General features: G+C 46.0%; 1 protein-coding gene across 10 annotated transcripts in view; it reads left to right on the forward strand.

Annotated features, from left to right (window-relative positions):
- The window catches only part of JADE1 (jade family PHD finger 1), a 57,075-nt gene extending 41,370 nt beyond the window's left edge, over positions 1 to 15,705 (forward strand). For all 10 annotated transcript variants that reach the window (XM_082462131.1, XM_082462133.1, XM_082462136.1 and 7 more), the window contains 3 exons: positions 2,049 to 2,570; positions 8,027 to 8,144; positions 11,821 to 15,705. In XM_082462131.1, the coding sequence (XP_082318257.1) occupies positions 2,049 to 2,570; positions 8,027 to 8,144; positions 11,821 to 12,731 (1,551 nt within the window). In that variant the 3' untranslated portion in view covers positions 12,732 to 15,705. The remainder of the gene's footprint in view (positions 1 to 2,048; positions 2,571 to 8,026; positions 8,145 to 11,820) is intronic.
- Positions 15,706 to 15,951: the final 246 nt, after the last annotated feature.

The following is a 15,951-nucleotide window of genomic DNA, read 5'->3' on the forward strand; positions in this document are numbered from 1 at the left end:
GTGTGTGTGTGTGTAGACGACCCATGTGAACACTTGCAGGGAACAAGCTGGGGCAAACCAAGGAAAATGGAAATCGTTTTCTTCCAAGTTACCCGATGTTCTTCTGAGGGTAGAAATTACGCCCTTTACTGAGTAGGTCCTTCACTGATGTTTCCAGGAGGCAGTCGATTGGGATCTCTGTGTCTCTTTTGAAGAGAGACGATAAAATGACTTTTTTGTTGCCGTTGACCTCTTTTTCCCAGAACATGAATTTGAAGGAGGAGAGGCCAAGGAAGTGTTTGATGATTTTTCATATCTTCACAGAATAGACCGATTTTATTAAAGAATTCCTGTCTGAAATGTCTGCAGCTGGAGAGGCTCTGGCTTACGTTTCTGTAACATCTGTTTGCTGAGTCAACCTGAATAGGAAAACCCAGAGGAAGGCCATTTGGCGTCTTTACAAAGCCCCGTATAAATGTTCTGCTGTGGCGAGTTCCTCTTTTCAGGTCGGGGCGCCGAGTTAAAGTGTCGTTTAAGCCAACACTGGTAGTGTCTCCGTCATCTGTTCCCACTTTACTTCCCACTTGGCTGCCTGCTAGGAGGGAGGAGCACTTTGTCTTGTACTGATAGTGACCAGGTGTGTGTGTGTGTGTGTGTGTTCGTTCTGCCACTAAAGCTGATTTCACACATTTCTTGGAATTGAGGTTATTATTATAGATAAAATTACAGATTTATGTTAGTTCATGCGCTTTAAGTGTTTTCAGTGGGGGAATTGATTTTCTGTGAAGGGAGCTAGATTTTCTGTACTTCTGGGTAAAAGCGACTTTTTAATAATGGAAGAAATCATGACTGGCAATGAGTCACCTCTTAATACTGAAATGATTAGGGGAAGAAGCCCCAGCCCACGCCTCTGCGATGTGTGGTGGTGCCGTGCAGGGGTCTTACTGAATGAGTTTAATTAATGAAGCTTGTCAGCTGGCCTGGGGCCACTCGGCTCTGCTCCTCTCTGCAGCCCTGGCGTGCCCGGGATCCCTTGGCCTCACACAATACAGTGTTGCTTTTTAAGGGACTGGCTTCAGTCACCACAAGGAGCCTCCTTCCAGGAATTCGCCTAGCAAGATCAGATGGGGAGAAATCACTTTTCTCCTGCTAGGCCTCTGGCTTGCCGTCTGGATCAGAGGCACCACGGGGTTCCCTGGGGGTGGTGGTGAGAGTGGGGGGAGGCGTTTGGTAAGGACGGGGCAGAGCTGGGTGAGGCCTGGCCTCTAGATTGACCTCCCTTCGACCCACAGGCAGCAGGTCGCTCACGGTTGCGCTGCCAGGCGAAGCGCACACAGATCTCAGAGCTTGGTGCCCCCTGGCCTGGAAGCCCCTGCGTCTGGCAAAGCTTCCTCGGGTGCGGAGACCAGGCCCGTCCTTCGTGTCCTGGCTTGTCCTGGCCTCCTCTTCCTTTCCAGTCTTCGGGAGTTTTTAATTCACCCTCCTCCGTCTTGAGCAGCCCTCCCTGCTGGAGGAGGGGTGTGCCATTTCTTTTCCCACTGGTGCTGGGACTCGTCCTGGCTGTGGGCTGGAAAGGAGGGTCCACGTTCCTTTAAAAACTCTGGCGAGTGGTCATTCTTCCTGAGGAGATTCTCACCACTCAGGCCTTTTATATAAACATTACAAAAGCCCAGACCTATAAGAAAAGACAAATGAATGCCTCAGAATATACTCTGCATATTGAGCACACGTTCTTTTGAGTATAATCGGAGTGCCAGGGCCCCCTTTGTCTACACGTGCCATCTGTATGATTGTGTCTGCTTTAGGAGGCGATTTTGGGTGCAGTTGCTTTTCTAGGAGAGTTATGGTTCGGTTTATGAAAAAGAGTTCCCTTAAGTCCCAAGCTGTAGCTTATTTAAAACACGACTGGATCTGCCAGGGTTAATCCTCGTGAAGCTTCTCTGTCCTGGCACGCGCCCCAAGTGCAGCTCTTCCTGTGCGTGTGTCGGGAGGGGGTGCCTGGCACCCAGGGCCTCAGTCACTGTCACTCCCTAATCTCTCTCCTCTTGCTGTCTGCGTGTTCTTGCCAGTGCTCTGTGAAGAACTGCCGCACAGCCTTCCACGTGACCTGTGCTTTCGACCGGGGCCTGGAGATGAAGACCATCTTGGCTGAGAACGACGAAGTCAAGTTCAAGTCCTACTGCCCAAAGCACAGCTCACATGGCAAGCCCGAGGAGAGCCTCGGTGAGGGGGCCGCTCAGGAGAATGGGGCCCCTGAGTGCTCCCCCCGGGACCCGCTGGAGCCCTTTGGCAGCCTCGGGCAGAATCCAGAGGAGGCCCGCCGGGTGAGCGTCCGGAAGCAAAAGCTGCAGCAGCTGGAGGATGAGTTCTACACCTTCGTCGACCTGCTGGATGTTGCCAGGGCCCTGCGGCTGCCCGAGGAGCTGGTGGACTTCCTGTACCAGTACTGGAAGTTGAAGAGGAAGGGCAACTTCAACAAGCCCCTGATCACCCCAAAAAAAGACGAAGAGGACAATCTCGCGAAGCGGGAGCAGGATGTCTTGTTTAGGAGGCTGCAGCTGTTCACTCACCTGCGGCAGGACCTGGAGAGGGTAATGATTGACACTGACACCTTGTAGTGACTTAGAGAAGAAGATGGCAAAGAGGCGACCGCTTGCCCAGAGCAAGGAGTGGTAGCCAGTTCATTTACTCTCAGACCCTTGTACATACTTCAGCATGAGGTTGTGTCGGTCACATCTGTTTATGGGCTGGTAAACTTACCGTACACACACGGCCACAGAGTGGGGAGCTTCTCTGATTTAATTTTAAACACTTTCTCGTTAGTTCTTACTGTTCTTCTGGAAGATCAAATGGGGTGTGTCTTCCCCTCGCCCCTCCCCCCTTCATTCTAGAGCTAGAGAGAACTGAGCCCCAGGAAAATGGCCAAGGGGTGGGCTCAGAATTGTTTACAAACTGAGTTAGAAAACCAGAGTGGATTTAATTGCCGGTGAGGGGGTGGGGCGGGCGGAGGTAGGGCAGTCTCTTGCTGAACCTGGGGAAACACTTACTAGGTGCTGGTCATGGGCTCATTAAGGAGAGGGAAGCACTGCCTCTCTGACCCAGCTCTGCCTCCTGTCTAACTCACAGGGGCCTTCCCGGTACAGTCACTGAGCAGAGCAGGCCGCGGGTGCTGTTGTGTGTGCATGAACTTCCATACACATGCGTCTCTGTTCCCCAGGGTACTCCGGCAGTGAGGTGCTAAGTCATCACTCAGGCTGTGTATATGTCGTGTGTGCATGTGTGTCTGTGTCCGTATGTGTCTGTGTGCTGTGTCTGGAGTGGGCGTGGGGCGGGACTCCTGGTGCGCAGGGGCCTCCGGTCTGACTGCGGAGCCCCCGGTCCCGCGCCACGAGCGCCCCCACCACTGGATTGGCCCACGTGCTGGCTCGTGGCTGCCTGGAGCCTCGGCGGGTGGCACTTTCCTTCAGCTGTTTGCTGGTTTGCGTCTCTCCCACTCTCCAGTGCCTCTGGAGTCCCAGTCTGGACCTCCCTTCGTGCTACAGGAATAATTCTAGGAGCGGGCTGTCTCTTCCCCGGGGCCCCCTGCTCCCTGCAGGTAGTTTCTGACTGAAGCTTGCTAGTCGGGGATGTGTCTTAGAGCGCTTTCTCGCGTCAGCTCCCCTGACCGCCCCGACTGCCGACCGTGATTAAATTCATTAGTGCACAGATGGAACTAAGGCTTCGGGCCCAAAGCAGCCCGTGCTGAAAGGCACCTAGGTGGCCTGAAACGGTTAACGCATCTCCGCCAAGCGCCTGACTTATTAAATGGGGGCGGTGATGCACCTGCCTGGGAGAGAATCTGACTCAGAGGTGATTTGCAGCGAGAGTGCAGGCAGAGAATAGGGACACATGGGAGAAGTACGGAACCAAAAGAGACCTGCACTGCCCTGGTAGAGAAGGCGTGGCAGTGAGAGTGTGTGTAAGTGTTCCTTAGAAGAGACCCTTTCCGTACCTGACAGTGCGGGCTGCTTGTGACGCCCCTTCCGGCACCAGGTTAAGATTCCGGATTCAGGCGGATTCAGGCGGAGGCCAGGCGGGAAGAGGGTGTGTGAAGCTCTTGTGCTCCCGTGCCCCCCCTGGTGGTGAGTGTAAAGAAGACCTCGCCTCTCAACCACATGTATGTGTGGCCTTTTTGTTAGAGATGAGAAAGGGATTCAGAAGGGAGGAACTCGCATCCTGGTGAGAAGCCTTATCCCAGCCTGACAACTGCTGTACTTGGGGTGCATGAGCTTTGGAGTCAGATAGTCCTCAGGAGGGAGGACGAAAAGTCTCATGTTTGGACTGTGTTTGTCTCGCAATCACCACAAAATAAAAGTGTAGAAAATGCTTGTGGTGTACTAACTCTTTTCTGTACTTAAGTTACTCAGATTAACACGCACTTATGATTAAATTCTAAACTTTTTTTTTTTTTGGAGTCATCACTGTTGCGTTTTAAGTAGAATGATGCCAATGATGTATGAGAAACAGGGAATAAATCAGGATTTTTGTGTGTGTGGTATTACTTATATTTACTGTATTAAAGAGCCTAAGAGATTTGAGGGCATTTAGCGTCAGTTTAAAATGGGCTTATTAAAATGAAAAATGTGTTTTCCAGAATTTTCCACGAGGCCTGCGATGGTGGAGGCTTTAAAAAGTGGAAATCTTGGCCGCCATGCCCCAGAATGCACAGTCATTTGTAACTATAAACAAGAGGTGTATTAGGCCAAAGACTCATCAGGGCAGGGGTGACAATAAGAATAAATCATAAGTCTGTTTTTCAAGTAACTTAAAGTCCTGCCCAGTTCACACAACAGCATTTCGTAGCAGGTTAACATGTGGGACTGTGGTCAAGGCATGTGGTCACTTCAGAACTGACAAGTGAGCAGCCTTCATTAGAGAGGCAGACAACTCTTGGAGTGATAACGGTAGCTGCTCTTTCCCGCAGGTATACACCGTGGGGCATTTTGCACACCCGGGTTCCAGTTCTGGATCAGAAAGTTAGATGACAGAATTGGACTTAGCAGGGTTTGGGAACCTGAAGACACGATTGCCGATATATGGCGGGTGCCATGCCAAGTTCCCAGGGCTGCCACTTCACTCTGGTGGGATTCCTTTCCCCCAAACATTGTCTTCTAAAGGATGCAATAAACACGAGTTCAGCAAATGAGTGCTTGCTCAGATAAAAAACATGCTACCTCTGCACTCCCGGCTGGGGCATCGAAAGGGGCCAGGTCCCGGGGGACCATTTTACTCAACATTTGGTGGAATGGTCACCTCTTGACAGTCTGACAGAGGCTACAGTTGTCCCTGAACAAGAGGCATGTTAAGCTTTAGTGTTGCAAGCAATGTTTGGGATTCAGGAAAACTTGAGATCATTATTGAGTTCCTGAGGGCAGTGGTTCTTAGCATGTGGTCCTCAACCAGCAGCAACATGACCTGCAGAGTTTTGGATCCCACCTCTGACTCCAGAAACGGTGGGGTTGGAGTGGAGGCCAGCATTCTGTGTTTTAGGGCCCCTACGTGTTTGTTTGGGAACCACTGCTTTTGGGGAAAGCCTGACTCTTGGGTTTAACGTGGTATGAGGGTGCAGCCGAGAGCTGGTTGTTTTGCATACCACCTCGCTGGCAATTGGGAGAAGATGAAGCGGGGTTGGGGGGGAGGTTAGGTCTAGCCGTCTAGCAGTGTACAGGAAGGGCCAAGCAGGGTGTGTGTTGAGGACAGAGCCTCAGTTCAGCTCTACATACAGGGGCTGCTTATGGACGTTGCCCTTTGGGGTGTTCTGTGCATGAGAGAGGTAAGGTTTGGGGCACTCACTATACTAATGTGGTCAGCCGGCCTGGTTTATTCAGGGGCTGATTTGCTCCAATTGAAAACCCCGACCTTTGCTTCTTGGGGTCACAGATGTCTCTTATCAGAAATCATGGGGAATGGAAGTGGGATTTTCCCACCTAACAGCCAGGGTGGAAATCTTTCCTGGGGGAAGTGGTTGAAGACACCAAAATTAAATGTGAGTAATATACAAAGTTCAGGTTCTCTGGCTCTGCTCTTTCCATTGACAATTTTAAGTAAAAAAGATGTATCTCTGTTGTACATCTGACTTGAACAGGAGAGTAACCGTGTCCACTCCTACGGTGTCAGACAGTTGGTTTCCATTTCCTATTCCACAAGTTGGATTCCCTGTCGTAATGTAAAAACCGTTCTGTATGTTTTCCAGTTGTTTTGAGCCTGTGATAAGGATCTAGTTTCGGCCCCTTCCTCTTTTTGACCTTCTACTCTTAATCTCCCCTGGGTGGAACAATATTTATCAAAGAGAGTCGCCTATTAGCTACCTCCATCCCCAAACTGGTCAGAATTCTTATAAAGGACACCTACTTCCTGGCCTGGGGGTGTGTGGCTGTCAGAGAAAGAATGTGCTTTAACCAGGGTGAATGACACTGAAATAAAATTTACTTTGAGACAGGAAGAGTGATTTTATTCTCAATTCTTTAAGATAATTTTTATTTTTATCAAGAAGTGTTAGGAAGATCTTAAACAAATAGTGAATCGGTTAGGATCAAGAGAAGCCTGACTTGGTGGTCCTGCTTTAGGCCAGGAAATTACACCACTTACAACGCGAACAATGCAAATGTGAAAGCCAACTGACCTGTTCCTCTTAATGCCTCGTGTCCTCTTGGAAAGGAGGCTGCCTTGAACACAACTGGGGAAGAACAGCTGGAATTGTTAGGGTTCTTTAGGGGTGGTGTATCTGTACATAAGCCAAAATGCAGGGCTGTGTGTGTCACTTGTTGCCACTCTCGCTGCCAAAAGGTTAGTGACCTTCGGGGAAGGTGGCAGGAGAAGGGATTGCCCAAGCGTTAGGAGAGTGCAGTCATGCCTTTGGTGTAGGAGCTGATGGGGATACGCAGTCACTGTTTTCAGTCTTCCCACTGAGCTTACTGGGGTGGTCTTGTCCACATCTTCCTGAAGAAAGGTTTAATTGTGTTATCTGGTGTGTTGCATTTGACGTTTGTGTTGTCAGGCCCATGCAATCTAATCAGGTTTTACCAGTAGGTTTTAGGACTGAGAGATTTAAGGGGGTTTATTGATTAAGTCATTAAAATTTGATTCTGTATTGACTGATCACAGGTGGCTTTGAAAATGGGGAACAAATTTAAGTGTTGATTAGTTACTACTGGTTAATGAGCATATGCATGCAGTTCCCCAGTGGTTGCACATCAGACGCAAAGTGGAGCTTCTAGGGCTGGGGTCTTCTCAGTTACTGACCAATGAATCGGGAAGAGGGCAGTATCAATTTTTCAAATGGTGATACAGAAAGCTGGCCTTGAGAGGCTGACCTAGCAAGTCAATGGCAAAGCAAGAAGGATGTTCCCTAGGTGTTCACATGCTGTAGGAACACATTAGCGACCTTTAAGTTCCAAGGTAATTCAGAGAGTTCAGTGTCCAGTTAACAAAAGAAGTTTACTTGGATTCCTGGTGACTACTTGGCCTTCTAGTGAGAGCCCTGTGTAGGGACATTTTTTGTGAGGGGCTCCTCCCTCTGATGGCCCTTGACCATAATGCTTATCTAGTTCCATCTTCAGAAGATGCTTGATAAAGTGCAGCAGAGGTGGCTTCTGAACTGCTCTGAAGCCTCTGACGATAGAATTCATGGGAAGAAGATACTGAGGGGTGATAAGCAGAGTCCTTTGGCAAGAGCTGGCACGTTTGGACTTGGACACCGATGGGCGTCTGTCTGTCTCTTCACCAGGAGGAGCCTACGGCCAGGTGTGGTGCAGGGGCAGGACCTCCTCTTACAGCCTCTTTTGTGCTGCTACCCACCTTGAGGGGTATACGCAGAATACTTGTTAGCACCCCAGAGGGAGGCTTAGAGGTTAGATAAAATGTTTAAAGTACATTTGGATATCAAAAGTCACTCAAGGACCTAGTAGGACAAATTTTTCTCAGGTAAAGAGAAAACAAAACAAAACAAAACACCAAAGTCCTGTTATAATGTATTGCTTACTTAGAATCTTTATTCTCTACGTTCTAGGTTCGGAACCTCACTTACATGGTGACCCGCAGGGAAAAGATTAAACGATCTGTGTGCAAAGTCCAGGAACAGATATTCAATCTTTACACTAAGCTTTTGGAGCAAGAAAGAGTTTCAGGTATGCATTAAGCCCCGGTAGGTCAAACAATAGGGCAGGGGTTTGTAAGCCCTCTGTTAAGGGAAAAAAATGCTAGTTTCTTTAATTTTCTTTTATACTGTAGAAGAATCAAAGCAAAGGCTTTCGTTGTTGAAGAAAATCTTTAGGCTTTCGAGGCACCATAGTCTAGAGGAGAGGGCTATGAATTGGGCCTCATGTATGGGTCAAATCCTATATTGTCTACTTAAAGGCTCAACACAAGCGAGTCTTAAGTTTTCTAAGTCTCCCCCGTTTCCTCACAGGGCCTCATGTATGGGTCAAATCCTATATTGTCTACTTAAAGGCTCAACACAAGCAAGTCTTAAGTTTTCTAAGTCTCCCCCGTTTCCTCACAGGGCCTCATGTATGGGTCAAATCCTATATTGTCTACTTAAAGGCTCAACACAAGCAAGTCTTAAGTTTTCTAAGTCTCCCCCGTTTCCTCACATGTAATGTGAGGATGAGATCTCCAGCTACCTCCTGGGAACTACTGTGAGACTCGAAAGAGTAACTTACATATTGCAAAGCACTTGATAAATGTAAAGTATCATGGGGATACCGAAAAAGATTTATAATTATCTAGCCTCTGGATCTACCTGTAACATATGGTAAATATATCTTAAGACTGTGTACTAAAGGCACATATCCATGTTTAGACAACATTCACAGTGGATTATTTTGGTGTAGTTGGAATTTTGAATACTTTTGAGATTCAGCACAACGTATTTATTTAGTGCTGCCTATTTTGCTTTGCTCTGGAAAAGAGAAAAAGAAAACTAAGACAGGGACTTCCCCCCTCCCGCTCCAGAGAACACTTCAGTGACTTCGAGATCAAGTGCATAGGAGGGCAAGTTGTTTAACCTCTCTGGGACTCTGTTGGTCTGTAAGAGGTTCGGTCCAGAATCCTGCCCTCTGAAGTGCTTTTCAGCACTAACATTCTGTGATCAGAAGCCCCAGAAAGCAGGCGTTATAAGGATTTCAGAGGAGGAGGAGGGAGTCTGTTGAGTGTGGATCAGGCAGCACCGTGACCCACGAGCAGGCAGGTCTTAGGGGACCTCGTGTCTGCTGCCCTTTGAAGTTACAGCAGCAATGTCTGCACTGCTTGCCTTTTGTACAGTCAACCGGCTTACTCTTCCCTTCTGCTTTTGTGGCTTTTCGTCTCTGTAGATTAGGAAACACGGATACAACAAAGAAGTTGTTATAACCTATGATGTTGAAATGCAAATTCTGGGTTTACCTAAAACTAACTGGATATGTGCGACTAGAGGCAAACTGGTCAGCCGGACAAAGAGAAAAAAAGCTTGGGGAGTTTTAAATGATATTCTTCAAGTGTGTTACATTGTTTTGATAGCATTAACGTATTAATAATATTATCCTAGGTAATTTCCTTCCCAAGAGTAAATATTTCCCAGGTATATCAAGTGTATATCGTCAGCTAGACTTTAGAGTTTAGTTGTCAGACTTTTAAAATAAATTTTTCTGAGTTAGGGTATCACAAGTACGAGCAGCTTGACTCGGATTCTTTAAGGTGAACTTCTGTCTCTTCATTATTCCTACTTGAATGCAAATAAAATAGGGGACCTGTTTCCTCCCTTGCCCGTGTGTCCTTGTGTAAACAGCAGCCCCCCCCCCCCCCCCCCGCCCAAGGCTGTCTGGTGCGGATCACCCAGCCTCCAGCTGCAGAGGCCGAGCTGCTGTTGCCCGGGATCATTCATGCAGGTTGTGTCTGTGGAGCTTTGCCAGTGGAGGGCTTTCTGCGACTCTTGTTAAAAGTCCTTATGTAATGAGTGATTACCTATGAAGATAAGCTGTAAAAAGAACGTTTTCATCTGATTTCACTTGAGTCGTTTTTCATGGTTATTGCAGGCAGTTGTTTTTTATTTTTTTCCCTTGTATTTCATGGCTGAGGTTTTTTGGTAAGCGGTCGAGCTTCTTAACAAGGTTAGGAAGTGTTTTGTGTAACAGCTGTAATGCAGATCTACGTTCAGAAGTCCTACTGCTGTTTCAGAACAGGAAAAGGGGTCCTCCCCACCCTCTGAGGAATGACCTATACTAGGTATGACGGGTTGGAAGCAATGGTAATCTTCCTGTGAACTGCCCCAGGGAATGAAGTGGAAACCCCTTAGGGTGCCTTTTTTCTTCTTCCGGTTTCAGACTTTCAGTTGTGTCATTCGTGCCTCACACTGATCTACCTTGTAAGAGAGGTGATTCCGAGTGAGGCAGAGATGGCCCTGACTTACATGTGTCCCTAGGGTCCACGGTTTAAACTGTCCCGTGGTCCCGAGAATGGGCAGGGCCCTTCTGCTGGGTGAGTGTACTCAGTGGAGACAATACTTATGGGAGTCAGAGGCTCTTCAGAGACATGGATCCCAAGTCAAGAGAGAAATCAGAGCTCGGAAGATGTCAGCCCCTCTTACCTTCCTATTTTCCCACAGTAGGTGACCGAATAAAAGAAATAGACGTGTGGCGTGAAGGTTGACCCTGAGTTTGATTATTGAGAAAGCAGGCATTTCTAAACCAGCAGATTGTAAAACGCCCTCCCCTACGGTCATGATAATTTTACGTTTAGAGTTGCTAGCTCTGTTCTGTTTACGTGCAGTGTCCGTTTCCGCTCGGCAGTTAAGCTCTCACACGGGCTCCTGCCTGCTACTCTGGGGTGGAACCTTGTTTTCCGGGTGGTTCATAACAACTCAGAAAACATGAGAACTGCTCTTTGTAGATGCCCTGGAGGCTCTTGCAGGAACGTGGTCCTTCTGATGAACTCTAGTATGTTATGAGTTCACCCTGTATTTTTCAAACTGAGGGTTACAATTTATTACCGGGTTGTGAGATGAATTTAGCAGGTCATCACTAGCATTAACACAAGTGAAATAGAATAGAAACTGTCAGAGTGCCTATCAGGAGATGAAGGCTAATATGATTGCATGAAAAGTGAACTTTTACTGGGTTACATTGTGAAACTTAGTTCTTTCTTACTGTGATTTGCCTCAGAAATGTTTGAAAAACACCAGTTTAACTTATCCTTGTGTTGGATGGCAATTCAGTTTAATTCCACAAATGGGTTTTACATATGAGAGTAAACAGATGTACTCTGTGTCAAGAATGATTTCAAACACCTTCCTTTATTCATTTCACAATTGACGTGTATTTATCCTCATCATAGCCATGTAGCCCTGTGAGGGTGCAGATAATTTGGGGAAAGAACCTTAAGAGCCCCAGTCCCCGCCCCGTGGCTGTGGTGCCCACCCCCCGCCCCCATCTGTAGGTGTGGCAGGTGGCAGCTCTTGGCAGGCGCTGCTCTGAGACCGGGTGGAAGCAGTGCTTGCTTCACCGCAGACGGATTCCGCAGTGAATCCCATTTGAAAATCAGATCAGTTATTTTGTTTGACGGAAAATGTATTCCTTGAAAAGACATTGTTTCATGAAAAAGTACATGAACTTAAGCTGTTTTAGAAAATAGAGCATATTGAGTATTCAGATTCTCACGGCAGGTAATACCTTTACTATAAAAACCAAACTTTTACAAACTGGGTAGCTGTATGTTTTACTGTCGGGTGGGAAGTCTGCATTAGTAGGCCCTGCTAAGGGTCTAGAATTTTATTATTCCGGATTTGCTTCTGCTGTAATTTTTTCTTTATCTGTGGTTTTATGTTCGTAGGTGTGCCTTCTTCTTCCTGCTCCTCCTCCTCACTGGAAAACATGCTTCTGTTTAACAGTCCTTCTGTGGGCCCCGACGCCCCCCAGATAGAGGACCTGAGGTGGCACTCTGCATTCTTCAGGAAGCAAATGGGCACTTCCTTGGTTCACGCGATGAAAAAGCCCCATAAGCGAGATCCATTGCAGAGTAGTGCTGGGAGTGAAGGCAAAACCCTGCTAAAGCAGCCAGACCTGTGCAGTAGAAGGGAGGGGATGGTGGTCCCAGAGAGCTTTTTGAGTTTTGAAAAGACCTTTGCAGAAGCACGTCTCATATCAGCACAACAGAAGAACGGTGTGGTGATGCCAGACCACGGGAACAGAAGAGACCACCGTTTTCATTGTGATCTTGGTAAGGGAGACTTGAAGGACAGACCTTTCAAACAGAGTCACAAGCCTCTCAGGTCCACAGACGTGTCCCAGAGGCATGTGGACAACACAAGAGCTGCCACCTCCCCTGGAGTGGGGCAGTCAGCACCCGGCACGAGGAAGGAGATGGTGCCCAAGTGCAACGGCTCCCTAATCAAAGTAAACTATAACCAGACTGCAGTCAAAGTGCCTACAACACCTGCTAGCCCAGTGAAAAACTGGGGAGGATTCCGGATTCCAAAGAAGGGGGAACGGCAGCAGCAGGGAGAGGCCCGCGAGGGGCCCTGCCGCCAGCACTCAGACTACCCCTATTTGGGCTTAGGCCGAGTTCCAGCCAAGGAGAGGGCAAAAAGCAAGCTGCAATCTGACCGTGAGAACGACGGGTACGTCCCTGATGTCGAAATGAGTGACTCTGAGAGCGAGGCATCGGAAAAGAAATGTATGCATGCCAGCAGCACTATCAACAGGAGGACAGACATTATCAGGAGAAGCATTTTGGCCTCTTGATGAAACAGAGACGGCTTGGGAGCACCACGGGCTTGTCATCGAGCAGGCGAGAGTTCGGACACGGGGGACGAGCAGAAACCCATCACTCCTGAGCTACACAAACAAACACATTTACTTGCAATTCAGATTGAATTTTTTTTTTTTTCAGAGTCATTTATAAATCATTGTTGTGAGAAGTGTGTTATTTGCAACTTGTGGAGGAAACACAAAGAGTTAGCTTGTAACCGTAAGACACTGCTAAGACTAGAGGCTGAATGAAACACTAAAATAAGGATGGATGAAACAAGTTTCTAAAGAGGGCAAGGCTTTTAAATAAGCCTCATGAGTTTTTATTGCCCTCTGTATTCTTCCCAAAGCACAAACTCTTGGTTACCTGAATATACAGAATCAGATATGGTTCTTGAGAAACGCTCACGTACCATTTAATAGCCCATAAAACTTATTTTCTAGGACTGTGGTGGATCTTGAAATCGTATTTATACTTTGGCCCACAAGGCTGTTTTTGTTGCATTACAGTATACGGGCAGTAGCTCTGAAGCTTCAGTAACTCTAGGGAATTCATGTGTAAATATAGCAGATGAGGGAAGAGAAAGTTTAAAAGTCATTACTGGAAGATCTGAAGGGACAGGGTAGAGCTGCTGGAGCTTGGAGATTTAGGGTAAATGTAAGCAAGGTCCTGCTGCCGGAAGCCCTTGAATGTGTTGTGGACATAGGGCTGGTGGAGAGTGAAGCCATTACAAAGTTCCATCTATGAGAAAGGGCAGTTGAGGTCCCGTCTTTACCAGTCCTCTTGACCTTTCTCTTCCCTAACCACTGCCTTTTGGGCCAGCTTGGAATTTCGCTGGCCATTGGCAAAAACTGGCCATCATCTGGCTTCCAAGAATACAATGGCTATTCAAGTTCAAGTGATGAACTTCCAGACTCTGGTGACTCATATTTCCCAGAGCCGACCACTAGTGCATATGTTGGGGAATCCGGCCTTCCAACATGAACGGATTCCTTTAAAAAAAAAAAAAAAGGAAAAAAAAAAGCAAAATAGGTTATATTTAAAAAAAAATAGAAAGGCAATAAGTTGCGATAACCTCTTACCACATTGATTGACCAAGGTTATACAGGAAAGAGATTGAAGTGTAATAGGTTTTCTGGAGTCAGAGTTCTAAGCTCTAGTTCGTAACTTGGACTTTCTAATTGCAAACGGCAATAACTAGGAAGTTATCAGCAATAACAAAGTTAGCATTAAATTTCAGTACAATGTTCTGTTCTTGCACTCACTGCAGTGCATTATGTATTAAGACAGTGGGTAGTGTTAAGGTCCTGTTAATTTTTTTTGGAATTCAATGTAGTTGTGAATCAAACTTAAGGAAAGTTTAAGTAGCAATGAGATTTAGAATTATGGGCACTTGGAACAAGCCCAACTTCCCCTAAATTATCCTTTAGTTTGTTAATATCAGTATCCAGATTCCTGATTCATTTATACATTTGTTTCCATGTGGCAGGGACATTCTGATACTTAATGAGTAATGCTTTGAGTTCTGTAGTTACCTTTCAAGTCTTCCAGATGATTGTCAACAAGGAAAAAGGCTTATTGAATTCCATCTTGCTATGCAAGTTTTATCAGATGATCAAATAGTAGATCTGATACATCCCCATTGTATGTATGACATTTTCAAACCAAGTCTTAACTTTTCGAATACATTTTAGTAGCTAATTCAGGGGAGGGGAAAGAATGACCCAGGTTTTTAGATTGACTATTTTTGAGCTATGGGGCTCATTTTTCAAAGACTGTTGTCCAGATAAACTGTTGCTGCAGATACTAGAAGTTTCTTATGAATCCAAGTTGTACATTAACTTGGCATAATTTAAAAATTTTTTTTTTTTTTTTCTGCATATGAGCAAAAAACCTTTTGCTGGATACAGGAGAAGGTGGACTCGATTTACAGTTATCTTTTGACTACAGCAACAGCTCTGGGTGAGAGTAGAATATATAGAGGGATAATTTGTCAAGCCATAGAAAGAAAATCTAAATTCTAGTAAGTGTATGACCTCTCACCATTATAAGAGGTACCAGATTCATTTGCACTATTAGGAATGCTAGTTTTGTGCAGAAATAATGCCTTACCTGTTTTTTCCCCACATTTAGGTTGAAAAGCTTTCAAACGTTCCAAGTTATGCTGAACCAAAAACAAAACAAAACAAAACAAACAAACAAAAAAACCCCACACAAGAACAAAACACCCAACAACAAAAAGCCCACACTGTTAATTCCTGCTCTGAAATGCAAATGGTACAGAGCTCGGTTTCTCTGACAGTGTAATGGCAGCTCTGTGAGTGAGTGAGTTTCATGTCCTGCTGGGAACTCTGTACGAGGCGGCATGAGCTGCAGCCAGCAAAACCTGCCCACTTGCCCTCTGAGTATGGAACCATTTGCTCTTCTTCTCTCCTTCTCCTTCTTCTTCTTTTTTTTTTTTTTTTAAAGCTTTATCTTTCCTTGTGCATCCTGACCAAGAAATATCTTTGATTATGATCAATGATGTATTATGTCAAAATGTAGGCTAGTTAAACTTTTGTAAAGTTGCCTGGAATGTCATTTGTTAGGTTATAAACACAAAAATCTAAATTGAAGGGTTATATGTGTTGTGTACAGATCTTAATTATTTTGAAATGGACAAACTTGTCATTACATTTGTAACCTTGTACAGAGGATTTTTCACTATGTGCCTAGCTTGGTGTCCATTCAGCTAAAGTTGAAAAAAAAAAAAAAGGTGCATGAAGAGTTAAAAATCAGAATTAAACAAAGTATATGTAGAGATGACTATTTTATATGACATGGCCCAATCCTGTATTTATTTCTACCCCCTTTTTGAAAGTATTTATAAAACTAGTTGAGGACAGCTGTATTTTTTTGTTGAACTATTTAGTAGAATTTGTGCCTTTTTGTCTGTATGTGAATAAATGCTGTACATTTTGCAATACATTTGAGAGTGTCTTGAAATCTGGTTTTGCTAAATATTTAGATGTATATGACTTAGCTGCATACGTGTGTGACATCTCACATGACGGTACACGTCGACAGTCTCACAGCTTAGATCAGGAACGCGCACTGCAGGGAACGGGACAAGACTGTGTAAGAGCACAGGTTCACTAGGCTGCTTTCTGGCTCAGCTTTGATGGTGAGACACTGACATATGATAATGGTTTGATTTTAGGGTTCCCCACCTGG

The sequence above is a fragment of the Balaenoptera physalus genome, assembly GCF_965194825.1.
Source record: "Balaenoptera physalus genome assembly, chromosome: 5".
In the NCBI taxonomy this organism is placed as follows: Eukaryota; Metazoa; Chordata; class Mammalia; order Artiodactyla; family Balaenopteridae; genus Balaenoptera; species Balaenoptera physalus.